Genomic DNA, 16081 nt, shown 5'->3' with positions numbered 1-16081 from the left:
ATAGCCAAACAATGAGAGTTTTTAATGAAAAGTTAACTGACACATTCCTCACCTATTCCTTACCAAATTTAGCACTGCTCCAATTAGATTGAGCTCAGTGAACCACATGTATCCGAGAATCCCTATTCTGGCAAACATTCTACAAACATCTACAAACTCAGAGCTTGTGCATCGACTACTTCAGACGAAGACAGACCCCTAGGGGACACCAAAGTATGTAGGGTTAAATCGGTTGTGCTCTCTGTTCAGCCTCCACCCAAGCAGCAGACACCACCAGGTTTGGACCCATATACAGGGGGGTGGGCTACAGAGCCTGCACGACCACCAGGTTTGGACCCATACAGGGGGGTGGGCTACAGAGCCAGGTTTGGACCCATATACAGGGGGGTGGGCTACAGAGCCAGGTTTGGACCCATATACAGGGGGGTGGGCTACAGAGCCAGGTTTGGACCCATATACAGGGGGGTGGGCTACAGAGCCAGGTTTGGACCCATACAGGGGGGTGGGCTACAGAGCCAGGTTTGGACCCATATACAGGGGGGTGGGCTACAGAGCCAGGTTTGGACCCATATACAGGGGGGTGGGCTACAGAGCCAGGTTTGGACCCATATACAGGGGGGTGGGCTACAGAGCCAGGTTTGGACCCATACAGGGGGGTGGGCTACAGAGCCAGGTTTGGACCCATACAGGGGGGTGGGCTACAGAGCCTGCACGAGTGCAGAATTGATATGTCTGCACAATAAGGCACAGTATTTGGTTGTGTTCAAAGTGCGTACAACGACGATGAAACACACATTTGTTTCAATTTGCCCCAAATGCCGCTTTTCAAATGCACATGAGCACATGAGCATTATTCAATATAGCCTAACATTGTTAAAACCCTGTACAGATGCACTGCTAATCTTATTAAACCATTTACTTGTGACAGAGCACTCACTGAGTGCTCTGTCACTGACTCTACTACAGTATTTAAGAAGTAAACGCAAACCACCAAAAGTTGTAATATTGATTCAGAAAATGTACATAATTGCAATACTTGCTAAACATATCAAATCAACACCTAAAAATCATATCGTCAAGTCAAGACAGTCCATATTTTAGTAAAGCCCAAAATCACAGTTTCAGTCTGAATGGGGTCCCTGCAGATACACGTCACTACCAATTAAACTTTATTCCAGTTTTTCAAGATGGTCTCTGCAGCATCAAGCGTGCTGTCTTGCTGTTAAGAGACAGAAAAGAAAACAGTGATAAGTCAAGAGAACTAACCTGTGTTCCTCAATAAATTATTATTATTACTACTAGTACTACTACTACATTTACCTTTATGAAGCAGAAGCGAATGTATTTCTCAAACTGCTTCTTGGAATCTTCTCCACAGAATGCCGTTACTGGAATGGCTGCCAGTTTCTACCATGAATACATATACAGTAAGTACAGCAGCAGTGAAGAGGTACAACTGACTCCTAAAACTCAGTACAAAAACTATTTTTATGAGACATCTCCTGTGCAACACAACGGCAGAGGCCTAACAGCTACAGAATGTAAATGAACTGAACTTGGTCCCTTACCTTTTCTTTGATCATCCACTTCACAAACTTGTAATCGTAAGCCTCATCATCTCCCATATGTGACAGATCCTGATCTAAAAACAAAGAGATGTCTTGGAATTCAATGTGTTTTTTTAGCGGTGCCTACGCTCAATTACGCAGCTATGTCTGTCTGAGCACGGGCAGCTGCAATACCTCACCAACGCACGCACACACACACACACACACACACACACACACACACACACACACACACACACACACACACACACACACACACACACACACACACACACACACACACACACACACACACACACACACACACACACACACACACACACACACACACACACACACGTTGTACCGCTCACTTAACACGTGTTTGTTAGTTTTTTGGCAGGGGTATTGCCATTTAATATTCATGATAAGATAACCCAGGTAGGATGTGTAAATTAGGTCAGACTGTACTGCTCTGTACTATCTTATGTGTAAATATTTGTGCTCTTGGGGTCCAATGAGTGTTTTGTTTTATTTGCAAGAGATGACAAAGACAGTCCAACTATGGTAAGGCTTTTGCAGGTAACACACGTAGTCTCGCTGGAAGGCTCATCGAAGCCGAAAGCTGTCTCAATTCCGTTTTTCTGCAGAATTTGTATTAAGTGTTTAAGAATTACTAAATCAACTGGACACAGCCAGATCACCCGTTCGTTCACACAGTTGTCCAAAATGTCCACGTACAATTGCCCACATTGGCCTGGAAGTAGTGACTCACTGAGAACGGTGACATCCACGATCATGAAGTAACCTCCCTCTGGGATGATGGGAGTCATACCAGACTCTCGCAGGATGGCAGCCATGCGGTCTCTCTTGCCTTCCAATTCCGTTGCCAGTGAGGTGAAGTAGCACTCAGGCTGACCCATCAGCTCAAAGTCTCTGAGCAAACCCTGTGCCACAGCCTCCTGCATAGTACAAACCATATCCAGTGAGTCTAAACTAGTAACTTTTGGCTTCTTCTCTGAGACACAGAGTACTTGAGGATACAAGGTTGGGACAATGAGCATATTTTAAGAATTGCTCAATCAGGACAAAATGATCAATACATAATATACTTTTGTTATTAAAATTACATTTGAATTCAAGTCGACCTGCACCTACTTTTTCGTAGGTCACTTTACGTTAGAAACTTATCAAATGCTAACAAATGTAACAGTGACAACAAGGACAAGGACATTAATTAATTAATTCTACCATTGCATTTACAAAGCTTGCACCAAAACTAAAATAAATCAAAACTAACAAAAGACAGCAATGTCTTGAAATATTTTAAGTACAAATATGGAGCACTGCAGAAAGAGCATGTCAAACTTTAAAATAACAATTTAGTGATTGAAAATGAAAGTAGCCCAACAGCCACTTGTAATGTCTGCAAAACTGCCAAGCATATCTTATGTAAGTTGGAATGGTTCTACTTATGTAGGCTTCTTATCCACTGTGCAGCTATAATCTAGTAATATAAATAAATATTGGATCGGGACTAGTATCGGCAGTTTATCAATATTAAATAAAACAGATCAAGATCAGGGGAAAATAATAAGCTTTGTTGAGACATCACTAATGCATGAAAAAATATTTTACATAGTGTTCTGTTGATCAGATTAGATTAGACCCCTATGGATTAAAGATATTAAGGGCTTAAATCGTAGATTCCTGTCCAGTTTATTGGTGTTCTGGCATTTCATAATAGATTAAGTGAGCAGTGTTAGTTTAGTCCATGTGATACTTGCACACCGAAAACAGAACAGACACAATTGCAACTGTTTGAATAGGAAGGAGAGGTCATTGGCAGCAGAATGGCCCTGAGGCAAACAGAGAACCAAGGTGCCGTGCCAGGAAGATGTTAGCTACTCACAATTGCAATGTATCAGCGTTTGGATTTTTTGGGGGGGAAGGTTTGTGTACAACCAGATGTTGAGTATCATGCCTACAATCTAGCTGTTTGTATCATGAATCGGTTCACAAAACAAACAAGAACAGCACCAGAAGACCCTAGCCTAGATATTACAGTTATCGATAATCATTGATAAATCAATAAGTCTAAATAAATGTTGCTAGTCTAGTTGGAAAGTGGGTACAGTTGGTAGTTACCTGTAAAGGTGTAGAACAGGTATACAGAGTGTTCTGCATGACAGTTTGAAGATGCTTTATCAGGTGCTCTGGCCCTATAGACCAGCCCAGCTGGAAGACACATTTCAGAAAATTACTGACTTGATTAATATAACAATAACAATAATAATAATAATAATAATAATAAAGCTGCATACCTTCCAGCCTGTAACACTGAATGTTTTGCCAGCACTGCTGATTGTAATCGTTCTATCCCACATCCCTGGCAGAGTGGCTGTTGAATGTTGAATAAATACATTATGTTACTTTACTCATAGTTTTGAGCAACATTTTATTGCACTTTTTTTGCTTCCAATGTGTCTATTTTTGTCTTACAAACATTACATTTCCATTAACAATGAATGGAGAATGGTACGTCAGTGTCTGAGCAAATAGACATTCACATTGGTGTGATTTTTATTTTTATTTTTTTTAAATCATCACTGATTATGGCATTGCTGTAATGTACAATAATACAGGGGTTCTCAACCCGTGAAAAAACCCTTGCAATAATACACAACTGATCGTGCAGTGCTATCACCAGTACTGCTGAAAATGTACCTATTTTGATATGTTGGTGTCCCTTGTAGATGAGCCACTCATACACCTCATCACTGAAGCATAGTGTGTCATGTTTAATACACAGGTCAGCAATCATCTGCAGCTCATCTCTATTGAATATCTGAAATAGAATAACTGTTGTCAAAGAAATTCGGTATTTGGGAAAAGCAATAAGGCAAAGACAATAGTTCAGATTTCAAAGTATGAGAGATAATTAGCACTCGACTAGGCAACTTACATTTACAATGCAATCAATGTAATGGAACATCCCGTCTGACCCAAGGCATTAGCCCGTTGCCTGCAGGTCAAGGTTTTCAGCGCAATTATCGTGCGGCGGACGGGGCGGGCCACCCCTCCCAAAAAAGGGAGGGGGGGCCTACTCCTCCTGCTGAAACCATCAGCTTGTTCTGTTGTTCATCAATGTGTTGCTTATGAAAGGGCGCTTTAGCCCCTGCTTTTTGACCATTGGAGAAAAGTGCCCTCCCCGTTCTGAGGCTCTGAACCTGACCGTCATCAGCGCAATGAGCACATCTGCACCAAATCTTTCTTAATTGAGCACGGTGCTGTGCAGTCATGCACAGTGTGCACACACATAATTATAACAGATCTACAAGCTCACAACGCGTCGCAGGCGACGCGTTGTGAGCTATTTTGGGTGTGCCGTACCGTCACAGCGCAACAAAGTTGAAGTATACACAATCAAAACTAAAATGTGCACATGAGATTCATTCATTTCGAGCGGAGAACTACACTGCTGCAGTGCGCGCACAATCCAAACGAGTGAAGTGAACCGGTCCGAGACAGATAGTGTCACGTATGTGTAAGTGTAAGTGTCTCACACAGGAAAGAGGGATGACATCACCTCTCTCTCTCGTATCTCTCCCTCTCTCATAACGAGCGACCTGCACTGGTGTTTTTCATACAGTAGTCCAGTGTCATTTCACAATTTTCGACCACACAAACTTTCTGACCGACAGGAATGCGGTTATGCGATCCTTAATATGAATAACAGCAAAGCAAGCAACTGCTCATTTTACTTTGATAACCAGTAATTTGGGCTACAGGGCAGACTGGTTGGGTCATTTCCTAGTGTTTAAAATTAGATATTCCTCTAAATCTGGGTAGAAATGTAAAAGAAAAATAAAGGTGCCTTTTCGAATTCCAGCCCCTGCCCTTCAAATTCCCTCTCCACGTCCCTGCCCCCTCCCTCCGCTCTCTCTCTCCAAAGCAATTGAATGGACTGGACTTGCTGGGTGTTGAAAAGCCGGTCGTTAGGCTACTTTTGGTTTTCGCGGGCCGCAGGGCGGGCGGGTCGTTGAATAATATATTTTTTTGCGGGGCGGGGTGGTGCAGGCTGGCTCCCATGGCAGGGCGGGCTGGTTATGAAAAAACCACATGGCATACAGCTTATGTACTGAGCTACACCCTGTTCTTGACATCAATGCTTTCTCACACGTTCATACTGTAAACCCCACAAAAATCTTTTTAGCAGCCATCTGTATTGACAACACATGGCAGCAACATAAGGCCACAACTTTATCTGCCTAGTGCCTAGGTTACAGGTAACTAAACACCAAGTTTTCTTCTCCAAAATTACACTTGGTGAATGCATGAAGGAAACAAGCATAGATAAATACAGTTGTCCGTCTAAAATGATAAAATAACTTGTTCAGAAATCCTTAACATTGTTAAACACATCTGGAAGAGATTTGTGAATGAAAAACTGTGCTCATAAGAATTGTGACGCTAACGTACCTTTCCGATTGGATTGTTGGGGGTGTTGATGATAATGGCTTTTGTCTTAGAGTTGAATTTACTGGCTAGCTCATCTGGGTCAAGAACCCAGTCAGCACTTGATACGTCTTTCCCTTTATCAGACTTCTAATAGACAGAGATCAGAAAAACATCTTCAGTGAATATAGAGTTGCATGTTCCCTGGAGCTGGTAATCACTTCTGCCAGCACAATAGGAATAGTAACTGTGTGTACAACATATATACTACTGTAGATAAATAAACAAAAAGCAACATCATTAGCTATGACTCACAAGGCGCAGCGGTATCAACACAGGAGTAGCCCCGGCCATCCGCACCATGGGTACATAGCAGTCGAAGAAAGGTTCAACTATAATGACCTTGAGGAAGAGATTGACAGTAGGCAACAGATAAGTTTATTTATGCGCATGTCCGAGTCCTGATAAAAATGCAATGAAACCAACAATAAATAAAATGCATATCAGTCACATCAGCAAACGTCCTTGAGGTTTGCATGTCCCACTAATAGAGAAAATCTCCTTACCTCATCTCCCTCTTCCACCAGGCCTTGCATGGTACTAAATAAGGAACCATAGCCGCCTACTGTGACCAGTATTTCTTTGAGAGGATCAATCGCATGGCCGTAGACTTTCCCATAAACCTGAGAAAGGGCTTTCACCAAAGATGGATGTCCCTATGCATTGAAAGGATGAAGAAATAATAGGAGTAGGTAATGGAAATAGCATTTCACCACCTATTAGCTATATCTTCTGTCTAGATATTAGCTATATCTAGTATGTTTGGCATGCTCTGCTGAAATAAATTTTATGTTGCAAATGTTCATTAGCCAATTAAGCCGTGTATAATTAGTTCCATAAATAACAACAATAGCCGATCTGCAAGCTCAAAACTTGCGACATGTTAACACCCCGAACGCCCGGGGTTATTTAATCCATTAAATCAGAGCGCCCAGCGATTTATAGCAGTGGAGCACATTTAGCGACGGACCAGGCGCTATCCCGGGTGTAGCTGAAGTAGCTAGAAACAGCAAAACACTCCTGATGCGATCGACAACAACGGGAGGTATGATTAATTCTAACGCGACTAGCGACGGGACCACGATGGGCCGTCTAACACATAATCTTTGCTTAGAATTGGACGTTATGATTTAGATTCGACAAAATGGGGAGGAACATTTTTGATGACGTCCCACCGGAAAATAACATTGAATGTTGCGCAACAGACGCTCCTAGCCTGTGATCGGTTTTGCTATAAATAAATCTCCGTCCTTTTATCAATCTCCGTCCTGAGCGCTGGGCGTTACTAATTGATTGAATGGAGAACTCCGTCCTTGCCGCTCAGGGTGTTAAGAGATTGTAGATCTGCTATTTTCACAATATTTGAACATTTACAACACTTTTTGAAAAAGATTGTGCCTATAACGATTAATGCCCAAAATAGACATGCAATGTTCACATATAGTGCTGAAGCTTGTAAATATATAGCTATAGTCTAGTCACTGGAAGGGGGTATCATGCACCCCCCGGAATTATACTTCTAATCAGTGTTTTCTTATTGGAAAAAATGTGCTGAAAATGATGAGCTATGATAAAAAGTTGTCAAAATGTCCCACCTACCTCAAAACCCCCTTTTAGGTATATGGCTCTGGCGAAATTGTGTAAAGGCAAATATGAATTCACTAAAATTACATAAATAGACATGGTGGTCTGAAATTGGTCATGGAGTATCTTGACACATAGGGGTAAGTAGCAGAACAGGATTTGGTTGGTTGCTACCATTATATTCTTAAATATGACCCACATCATCCTCAGAAACACACAAAAATATGGTGTCCGCTTGACTAATAACAACAAAGATGGTTATTTTCCAACACATTATGGTGAGTATCACTGCCTCACTTGTATATAGAAAACTTCCCATATCCCCAAGCTTCAATTTGAGCCCAAGATAACCTTTCTATCTTGTAAATTACTCTTTCTGTCGCCAAAATTATGAACTATACCTCAAATCGGTGAAAATTGTATATTCAGTCAGTTTCAGCTATACATTTGGAATGAATGATTGAATAACCGAGTTTGAACTGACTCCACATTATGGAATATTTCTTGAATAATCCATGTTAAAAAGTTGGCAAAGTGTCCAATCTACCATTGTTATGCAAATGAGTTATGAAACAATCGATTTTCACTATATCTCAGCCAATATTGCACTTAAATGAACAAATAAGGTGTCTAGACCTATGTTTTGAGGGTCAACCGGTCAAGGATCTCAGTGAAACTATTCTTAAAGTGACCACATGTGCCCGTGGCATGCTGGTGTACAAATCAGTGCTGCCATTACAATAAAGTCACATTTATACCAAGTAAGAGATACCAATATTGCATATAACTTTTACAAATAAGGTATCTAGACAGGTGCTGTGCATTTAAGCAAGCTTTATAATTTAGAATATACTGTAGCATAACATCAAAAACTAAAAACATTCTTAGTATGAACAATAGTATACGGCAGTATACACGCTATAGAATGGCCTGCAATATGCAGTACAAAATTCAAACAGTCACACAATCCTGTAACAGTATTCCATCCTATTACTATACACACTCAAAGGCAAAAATGTAAACAGTGTACAAACAGTGACCACCCTAGCCTGCACCATAAAGAACAAAATGCACAAACGTCACATTAATCAGTCATCGTGTTCATAGAACTCATCAGTCTTCTTTGTCGTCTTGTCCATGGTCTCCAATGACAAGGATTTTCAACCATCTCTGCCCTTCATATGGTTTTGTTTTTACCACAATAGCTTCATCAGCTCGCTTGTATAAGGCGATGGTTCTCTTCAGAGCAGAGTAGCATGGAGGAAGACGAGCCAGGTCAACTTTAGATTTAAGAAGTGAGTTTGTCATTTGCCCCCACCATTGTCCGCAGCAACTTGGCACGGGTGACGTCCACTGGGGCGGCGGTGGCTCAGGGGTAGAGTGGCTGGATGGTAACCGCAAGGTTGCCAGTTCAAACCCGGGCTCCCCCAGAGTTAGTGTCGAAGTGTCCTTGAGCAAGACACTGAACCCCTAACAGCTCCCGATGTGCAGGTTGGTGCTTTGCATGGTTTCCGCTGCCATCAGTGTATGAATGTGTGTGTGAATGTGTGTGTCTATGTAAAGCGCCTTGGATAAAGGCGCTTTATAAATGCACCATTTACCATACTGAAGACTCGCAACTCTGTCCATACAGCAGACAGATGAATTGCTCCAACTATACTAATTAAGGATCTGTTCCATATAGTGTAGCACAAGGCACATTTGAAGGACCCCCATAACCCTTACAGGTCCATTTGGTTCCATTTGTACATTCAGAGTTGCACACCCGTAAGGGGCCCTGCATATCAACAGCTCAGTGGCCTTGTGGTCAGAGCGTTTGCCTTGAGACTGGGAGGTCGGGGTTCGATCCCCGGCCGGGTCATACCAAAGACTCCGAAAAATGGAACCCAGTACATCCCTGCTTGTCCCTGCTTGGCACTCAGCATCAAGGGTTGGATTGGGGTAAGTCCCTGATACATACTAGCGTCATGTCCAGGGGGTGTACTTGTACATCAAGCTGCCTCCTACTACAGAAACAGGAGATAGGCTCCTGCCCTATGGGCCTCATGGCTCTGCAAGGCTTACAGGTCCATTTGGTTCCATTCTGTACACACTGTAAAGTTACACACCCGTAAGAGGCCCTGGATATCATCAACAGCTCAGTGGCCTTGTAGTTAGAGCGTCCGCCCTGAGACTGGATGGTCAGGGGTTCGATCCCCAGCTGGGTAATACCAAAGGGTTGGATTGGGGTAAGTCCCTGCGACATACTAGTCATGCCAGGGAGTGTACTTGTTAGGCTCCTGCCCTATGGGCCACATGGCTTGGCTTGAGCTATAGAGCTATTTGAATTGTGAGTCTTCAGTGAAACAGTGGTGGGAGCAGATGACAAACTAATTTCTAAATCTAAAGTTGACCTGGCTCGTCTTCCTCCATGCTACTCTGCTCTGAAGAGAACCATTGTGTCTTATACAAGCGAGCTGATGAAGCTTTTTTGGAAAAACCAAAACCCTATGATGAAGGGCAGGGGGGGTTGAAACTAAAGAGTTTTTTAATCCAGTGTGTCCTGCGGTGCAGTCCTACCAACCTCACTGGTTGATCTCCTTGACACTGTCTGGAGAGCATGGACAAGAAGCCGACGAGATAGAGGAATTGATTTAATCGGCACTGATTTGTACACCAGCATGCCACGGGCACATGTGGTCACTTTAGGAATAGTTTCACTGAGATCCTCGACCCTCAAAACATAGGTCTAGACACCTTATTTGTTCATTTAAGTGCAATATTGGCTGAGATATTAATCGATTAATTTGATAATGGAGGCACTCATTTGCATAAAAATGGTAGATGGGACACTTTGCAAACTTTTTAACATAGCTTATTCAAGTAAGAAATATTCCATGATGTGGAGTGAGTTAAAACTCAGTCATTCATTCATTTATTCCAAATGTATAGCTGATACTGACTGAATGTACAATTTTCACCGATTTGAGGTATAGTTCATAATTTTGGCGACAGAAAGAGTAATTTACAAGATAGAAAGGTTATCTTGGGCTCAAATTGAAGCTTGGGGATATGGGAAGTTTTCTATATACAAGTGAGGCAGTGATACTCACCATAATGTGTTGGAAAATAACCATCTTTGTTGTTATTAGTCAAGCGGACACCATATTTTTTGGTGTTTCTGAGGATGATGTGGGTCATATTTAAGAATATAATGGTAGCAACCAACCAAATCCTGTTCTGCTACTTACCCCTATGTGTCAAGATACTCCATGACCAATTTCAGACCACCATGTCTATTTATGTAATTTTAGTGAATTAATATTTGCCTTTACACAATTTCGCCAGAGCCATATACCTAAAAGGGAGTTTTGAGGTAGGTGGGACATTTTGACAACTTTTTATCATAGCTCATCATTTTCAGCACATTTTTTCCAATAAGAAAACACTGATTAGAAGTATAATTCCGGGGGGTGCATGATACCCCCTTCCAGTGACTGTACTACTAGGGTGACGTGCCAAAACACAGACACATGCCAATTCTGAAACTTACAAAGCCTCTTGTGTACTGATTCATCTTGTCCACCGATGCAGCCTTGGCTAGTGCCTCCGTGACATAAGAAGGTGGAGGGATATCTGGGAAGCCTTGGCCCAGATTTACAACAGATGGGTCTGCTGCCAATGCCGTGAAGGCCACCCTGGAAAGACAATGACACAAACCACTAATTGTGGAGCACACAGGGACACACAGGCCTACGTTTGTGATCGATATCATTAACAAAGCACCTCAACAATATATGTGATATCAGGGTACTGATCACACCTCACATGACTTTGGAACCTACACAAAGCCATCCTAGAGTGAACAAAACTGTCAAGTATGTAAGTCTATCCTCATGGATTGTTTTTCTCAGTGGGTTGACCAATAGATCTGAACTTGCACATATACAGGGAGTTTTTACTTTTTCCTTATTTACACTGTTTATTAGTATTTTTGCCAAAGGCAATGTGATCAGTAGTCAGTACTATAGTCACTCACGGGTGCCGTCCCATATAATAGTTCAACATCAATCATCAAACACTCTAAACTCAAGACAAAGCTAGCTACATGTTTAGACTTCCACTTACCAAACATTCTTGTCCAGTCCTTCAATTCGTTTGGCGGGTTTATGCCGTGATGCCATTGTACGCTGTGTGTGAACACCAAAGACAATAAGTCATCATGAGTGATCTTTTTGGTTTAGGGTCAATTTCTAGATTTTAAACATCAGAATGTGTTCTGATATAGTGTTATGCAAGTGTTCTCTGCCTCTAACTCGGGACAAGGCCTTGAGATGGCTAGTTGTTGCAATTGTGTATGTTTTTCGGGTACAATGCAGTAGATTTGAAGTTTGAAGCAGTGCAGAGTATGGCCATATATAAAAAATATCTGGAAATTTACTGACCGAACATATTTAGGACATAGTTTTCAACTGGTGGTCGCATGTGGTCCCGACCATGCATTAAATGATTATGCAGTATTATCTTATGTGTGTCTGTCCAAGTGTGAACGTTGGGAACAGCATAGCCAGACGTGACCATGTTAGTGTGTCTCGTGTTTTTTTAACAAATATAAGCGCTCCATTGAACTGATCAATGACTGGCTGTAGAAACAAGTCAATGATGTTGGTATAGTCACACCATGAAACACAAACTCTTCTATGAAGTCTGACAAATGCACAATAGCGCATATTAATATTTTCATTACAAATCTCGATTCTCGAGCAAAGTGGACTTCTTCATAGCTGAATAACTGTACAGAGCATAAAACAGCACCACCTGCTGTTGTCTAGCAGGCAGTGCAACATGTCAAGTTGTGACTGTCTGTGATCCGTTGTTTTCAAACAAATAATATAAGCGTTATTATGCTATTGTGCATTTGTCAGACTGCACAGAAGAGTTTGTGTTTCATGGTGTGACTACCAACATCACTGACTTGTTTCTACAGCTATTCATTGGATCAGTTCAACGGAGCTTATATTAAAAAAAAAACACGAGTCACGTTAACACCTGGACAGACACACATAATATAAGATCAAATACACCATTTTCTACGGCAGTTGTCAGTGCATCATAGCGTGATGGGTAGAGCACAGCCCCCCAAGTTTTTTTTGGTTCATTGCGAAGATGGTTCGAATCCCACACACTGTGATATTTTCATTTATTTTCATCATTCTAACTGTGTTGTATAAGTGCATGTTGTCACTCAACCATCCTGCGTGCCACCCGTTTCTAAATGTCACATAATGCAGGAGGCAGCAAAATGTTGTGTTATTGAAAACAAACACCAAACTCTGAAAAATAATCAAATGCAGGGCATTTCTTGACAGAAAGTAGCTCATAACGTTTCTATGGTGGATTTTCATGAAACAAAAACTTTGCAGATAGAAAGAGGATAATTCAAGCTTTTCGTACAGCTGCAATGTTGGTGAGTTTAACACTGTTTAATGCAATCAGACAGGACTTTTCTGTGTGGATGTATGGACTGTCAAGGCCAGAAAGTAGTTCTTTGCCACTCAGTGGGTGTTCCCACATAACTTCCAGGTACGATGATGTCACGCGCATACCCTCTATAGAAAAGAATAGGCGAAGATAGCTCCGCCCCCTTCCTGAAACATCTGTGAAAGACGGCTTCATGAACGCACACTGGGTCACCTAGCCAAAAACAAAACCTAAGGTATTTTGACCCCAGGGGTTAACTGGGGACAGGGAGGAACTCCTTATATGGTCAGCACACTCTATAGTAGGGAGGATTATCACAACAAATCAAAAAAATAAGTGATATTTGAATTAAGTGAAATCACTGAATATACCTTTAATACTTACGTGTGAAGTAGAAAACCTGCTTGTACAGTTCACATGCACAGATGCAAACTGGTAGAACCTCCGGACTGTCCGTGTAATATTCATGCTGCACAAAATATTAAAATGTTGTTTTTTATTGTTTGAATGTTGTCAGACTGGCACTGTCCATATCAGCTATATTTATCTAGCCTTGAGCTGCGTTTGTCATTTTACAGTGAAGTACTGCCATAACTGTAGCATGTGATAATGAAGTTTGTAAAACAAATGACCATCATTGAAGAAGCGTCTGACGACACTTTAGGGCAATTTGTTTTTGATTGATTGATTGAAATATTTATTAACAGTTTGCAGAATAACAGTACATTTCAAGCACAAACTCAATACAAAGGCTGTTAACTGTGAGTGGACGACCCAATTAAGCATTACACTTGTTTACAATAGGGTCCACCAAATAGCTACCTACAGTACTGTAGCGCTGGTCCAGTCAGTGAGAGAGTCTCGCTGACGCACTGGACCAGGGATAACAGTACTGTACTGCTACAAACGTTGCTTGTAGTACTGCTACAAACCATGAATTAACACGATTTGATAACCATTGCAGATGAGGAGGAATCCAACACCAAATGACCCGGCATTTGCACTCTCTTCGATAGCTAGTGCAAGCTATGCTAAATGCTTTAGCTCCCTATAGCGACATCTGATTGTTTTTAACATTCCGTGACATAACATAGTACAAATGTACTATGTATGCCAGCAGTCAGTGCCAGTTTGTAACACATTACATACCATGCAGTGAAGAGGAAAGCGTGAGGGCAGCGGGTTGCTTGTACTGGCTTTCTTGAAAGACACCTTTCGTTAAAGAAGGGGTGCGTTTTGTTTGTTTAAAATGTGCGTTTGCTGTCTGTAAAAGCCAATAGTGTCTATGTTACATCCGGCAGAGCAGACACTCGCATGAAACAATCGAGCTCACCCAAATAGTCCCCTCCTACAATCCTGTCCAATCATATTGAGGACGCGCATGACACGTTATGATTGTAATGTACGATGAGTGTGTTGCGTCCTCGCATGGCTAGAAATGGAAGCCTGCGGTGAATTAAACCTAGAAAAAACATGCTTAGTTTGAGTAAAAATAGCAGTTTATATATGTTTCAATTGTTTAGCCTACCATATAAAATGTGGTATTGAGTATCAACTTCCATTGTTTAATGAAATTTGACATTACATTTTTATAAATTACATTGTATAGATATTAAATATTTAATATATGTTTTGTGGACGATTGATTGATTGATTGATTGATTGAAATTTGTATTTCACAGTATTATGCAGAATGGGTACATTTCAAACGAAAGCACAGGTCAATACAAAAACTGCTACTTTGAGGATGAGACCGAAAAGCGCTAGACTCCATTTTCAATTCATCAGAAGTTCAGAACATTTAAAGACATACAGATATGTACACTTCTATGAAAAAAAGAGGAAATCATCATATAAAGAAAGTAACAAGAAATTATGACATAGTCATAATGTGTCAGGTGAAACAGGCGCTGGCTGTCTCCGTTGTCCCCCTTGCCTTTGTTTTCCCCCATATTATTATTATTATTATTATTTTAGTAATGCACAGCAGCACAGGGGAACTGTCTTTATAGGCATGGTCTTTTTCAATTGCTTTCCATGTGCGACACAAAAGTAGCCTACAATGTTTTTGTTTTGTAGTAGCCTACTGCAGGCGCAGAAATGCTGTTTCACGTAATCGCGTTGGACAAAACTGACCGGATAGCTACACTAGTAGTATAGGCAGCATTGGCTCCCTCTGTTATACACTGCGAGTCTCGTTGGTAGGACGTTTCACATTTTGGTGGCATAGGAGCGAAATGAATTTAATCCCTTGTTTGAGCCGAATCTGGGTTAGACATGGTTTGTTGAAGTTGAACTCCTTCTGCCTAAACACACTGCACTTCCATAACACACGCACGCACGCACGCACGCACGCACGCACGCACGCACGCACACACACACACACACACACTTCAGTGGGCCATCAATGCCTTTCGTGCAGATCCCAGCCTATTTGTTGAATTTCCATGCCAATCAATCAAAAACAGTGATAAGTGTGGATGCACTCAACATATTGGTTGTTGTTCCTTGACACCTTGTGTCAGCAACCACTCTGTCAAGTTTCAATTTGACAGCACAAAAGATAAATGCAGCCACAGTGCACACTCTTTGCTGCAATATTATCGTACATTGAACAGATAGGCCTATAGTCAGCACATTTCATGCAAAGGGGGTCTGCAAAAAATTGTAAACGGAAAAGTCTGTGACTCCATAATTTGTCGAACATTGAGCTATAGTATATTCAGTATATTAAGGTCATGCTCATTGGCACATCTGCAGAGGACACCAAGCTGTCTAGAAATGGGTCACCAACTTCAATGTCAGCAGGAATGAATGATATGCCTCCAGCAGCTGAACATTTTGGGAGGTTGTGGTTTGGTGATGTGTACCATAACTGAAGATTGAAAGATTTGTGCTGGCTTCTCCAGTCTAAAGGCAATCACAGACTTTATGCTAGGCCCCCTGCAGTTTGCCTTCCGGCCTAATAGGTC

General features: G+C 41.5%; 1 protein-coding gene across 2 annotated transcripts; it reads right to left on the bottom strand.

The window, feature by feature from the left end:
• Window positions 1–516: 516 nt before the first annotated feature.
• On the bottom strand, window positions 517–14402 carry LOC306925959 (kynurenine--oxoglutarate transaminase 3). 2 transcript variants are annotated; one of them, XM_079505136.1, is made up of 14 exons: window positions 14259–14402; window positions 13494–13578; window positions 11757–11818; window positions 11182–11326; window positions 6572–6721; window positions 6321–6407; window positions 6030–6155; window positions 4275–4395; window positions 3872–3948; window positions 3696–3785; window positions 2323–2509; window positions 1569–1642; window positions 1321–1407; window positions 517–1219 (listed from the first exon to the last, which is right to left on the bottom strand). In XM_079505136.1, exons 2-14 carry the CDS (start codon window positions 13575–13577, stop codon window positions 1163–1165), a joined length of 1347 nt encoding a protein of 448 aa, XP_079361262.1. In that variant the 5' UTR covers window position 13578; window positions 14259–14402; the 3' UTR covers window positions 517–1162. The 2 variants fall into 2 exon arrangements, with proteins under 2 accessions (XP_079361262.1, XP_079361263.1); XM_079505137.1 differs by having other exon boundaries at window positions 13481–13578; window positions 14259–14392.
• Between the last annotated feature and the right edge of the window lie 1679 nt (window positions 14403–16081).

This window comes from Electrona antarctica, assembly GCF_951216825.1.
Source record: "Electrona antarctica genome assembly, chromosome: 7".
Lineage (NCBI taxonomy): Eukaryota > Metazoa > Chordata > Actinopteri > Myctophiformes > Myctophidae > Electrona > Electrona antarctica.
Note: the sequence above shows the minus strand (reverse complement) of the source record. Positions and strands in the feature narration are given on the sequence as shown.

Coding starts and splice junctions, on each gene's coding strand:
- LOC306925959 (XM_079505136.1), bottom strand. CDS start 13,577: ATGAATATTACACGGACAGTCCGGAGGTTCTACCAGTTTGCATCTGTG. Junction 6,156..6,320: donor TGTTGATACCGCTGCGCCTT/GTGAGTCATAGC, acceptor TCTGTCTATTAG/AAGTCTGATAAAGGGAAAGA. Junction 1,408..1,568: donor AGTGGATGATCAAAGAAAAG/GTAAGGGACCAA, acceptor TATTCATGGTAG/AAACTGGCAGCCATTCCAGT.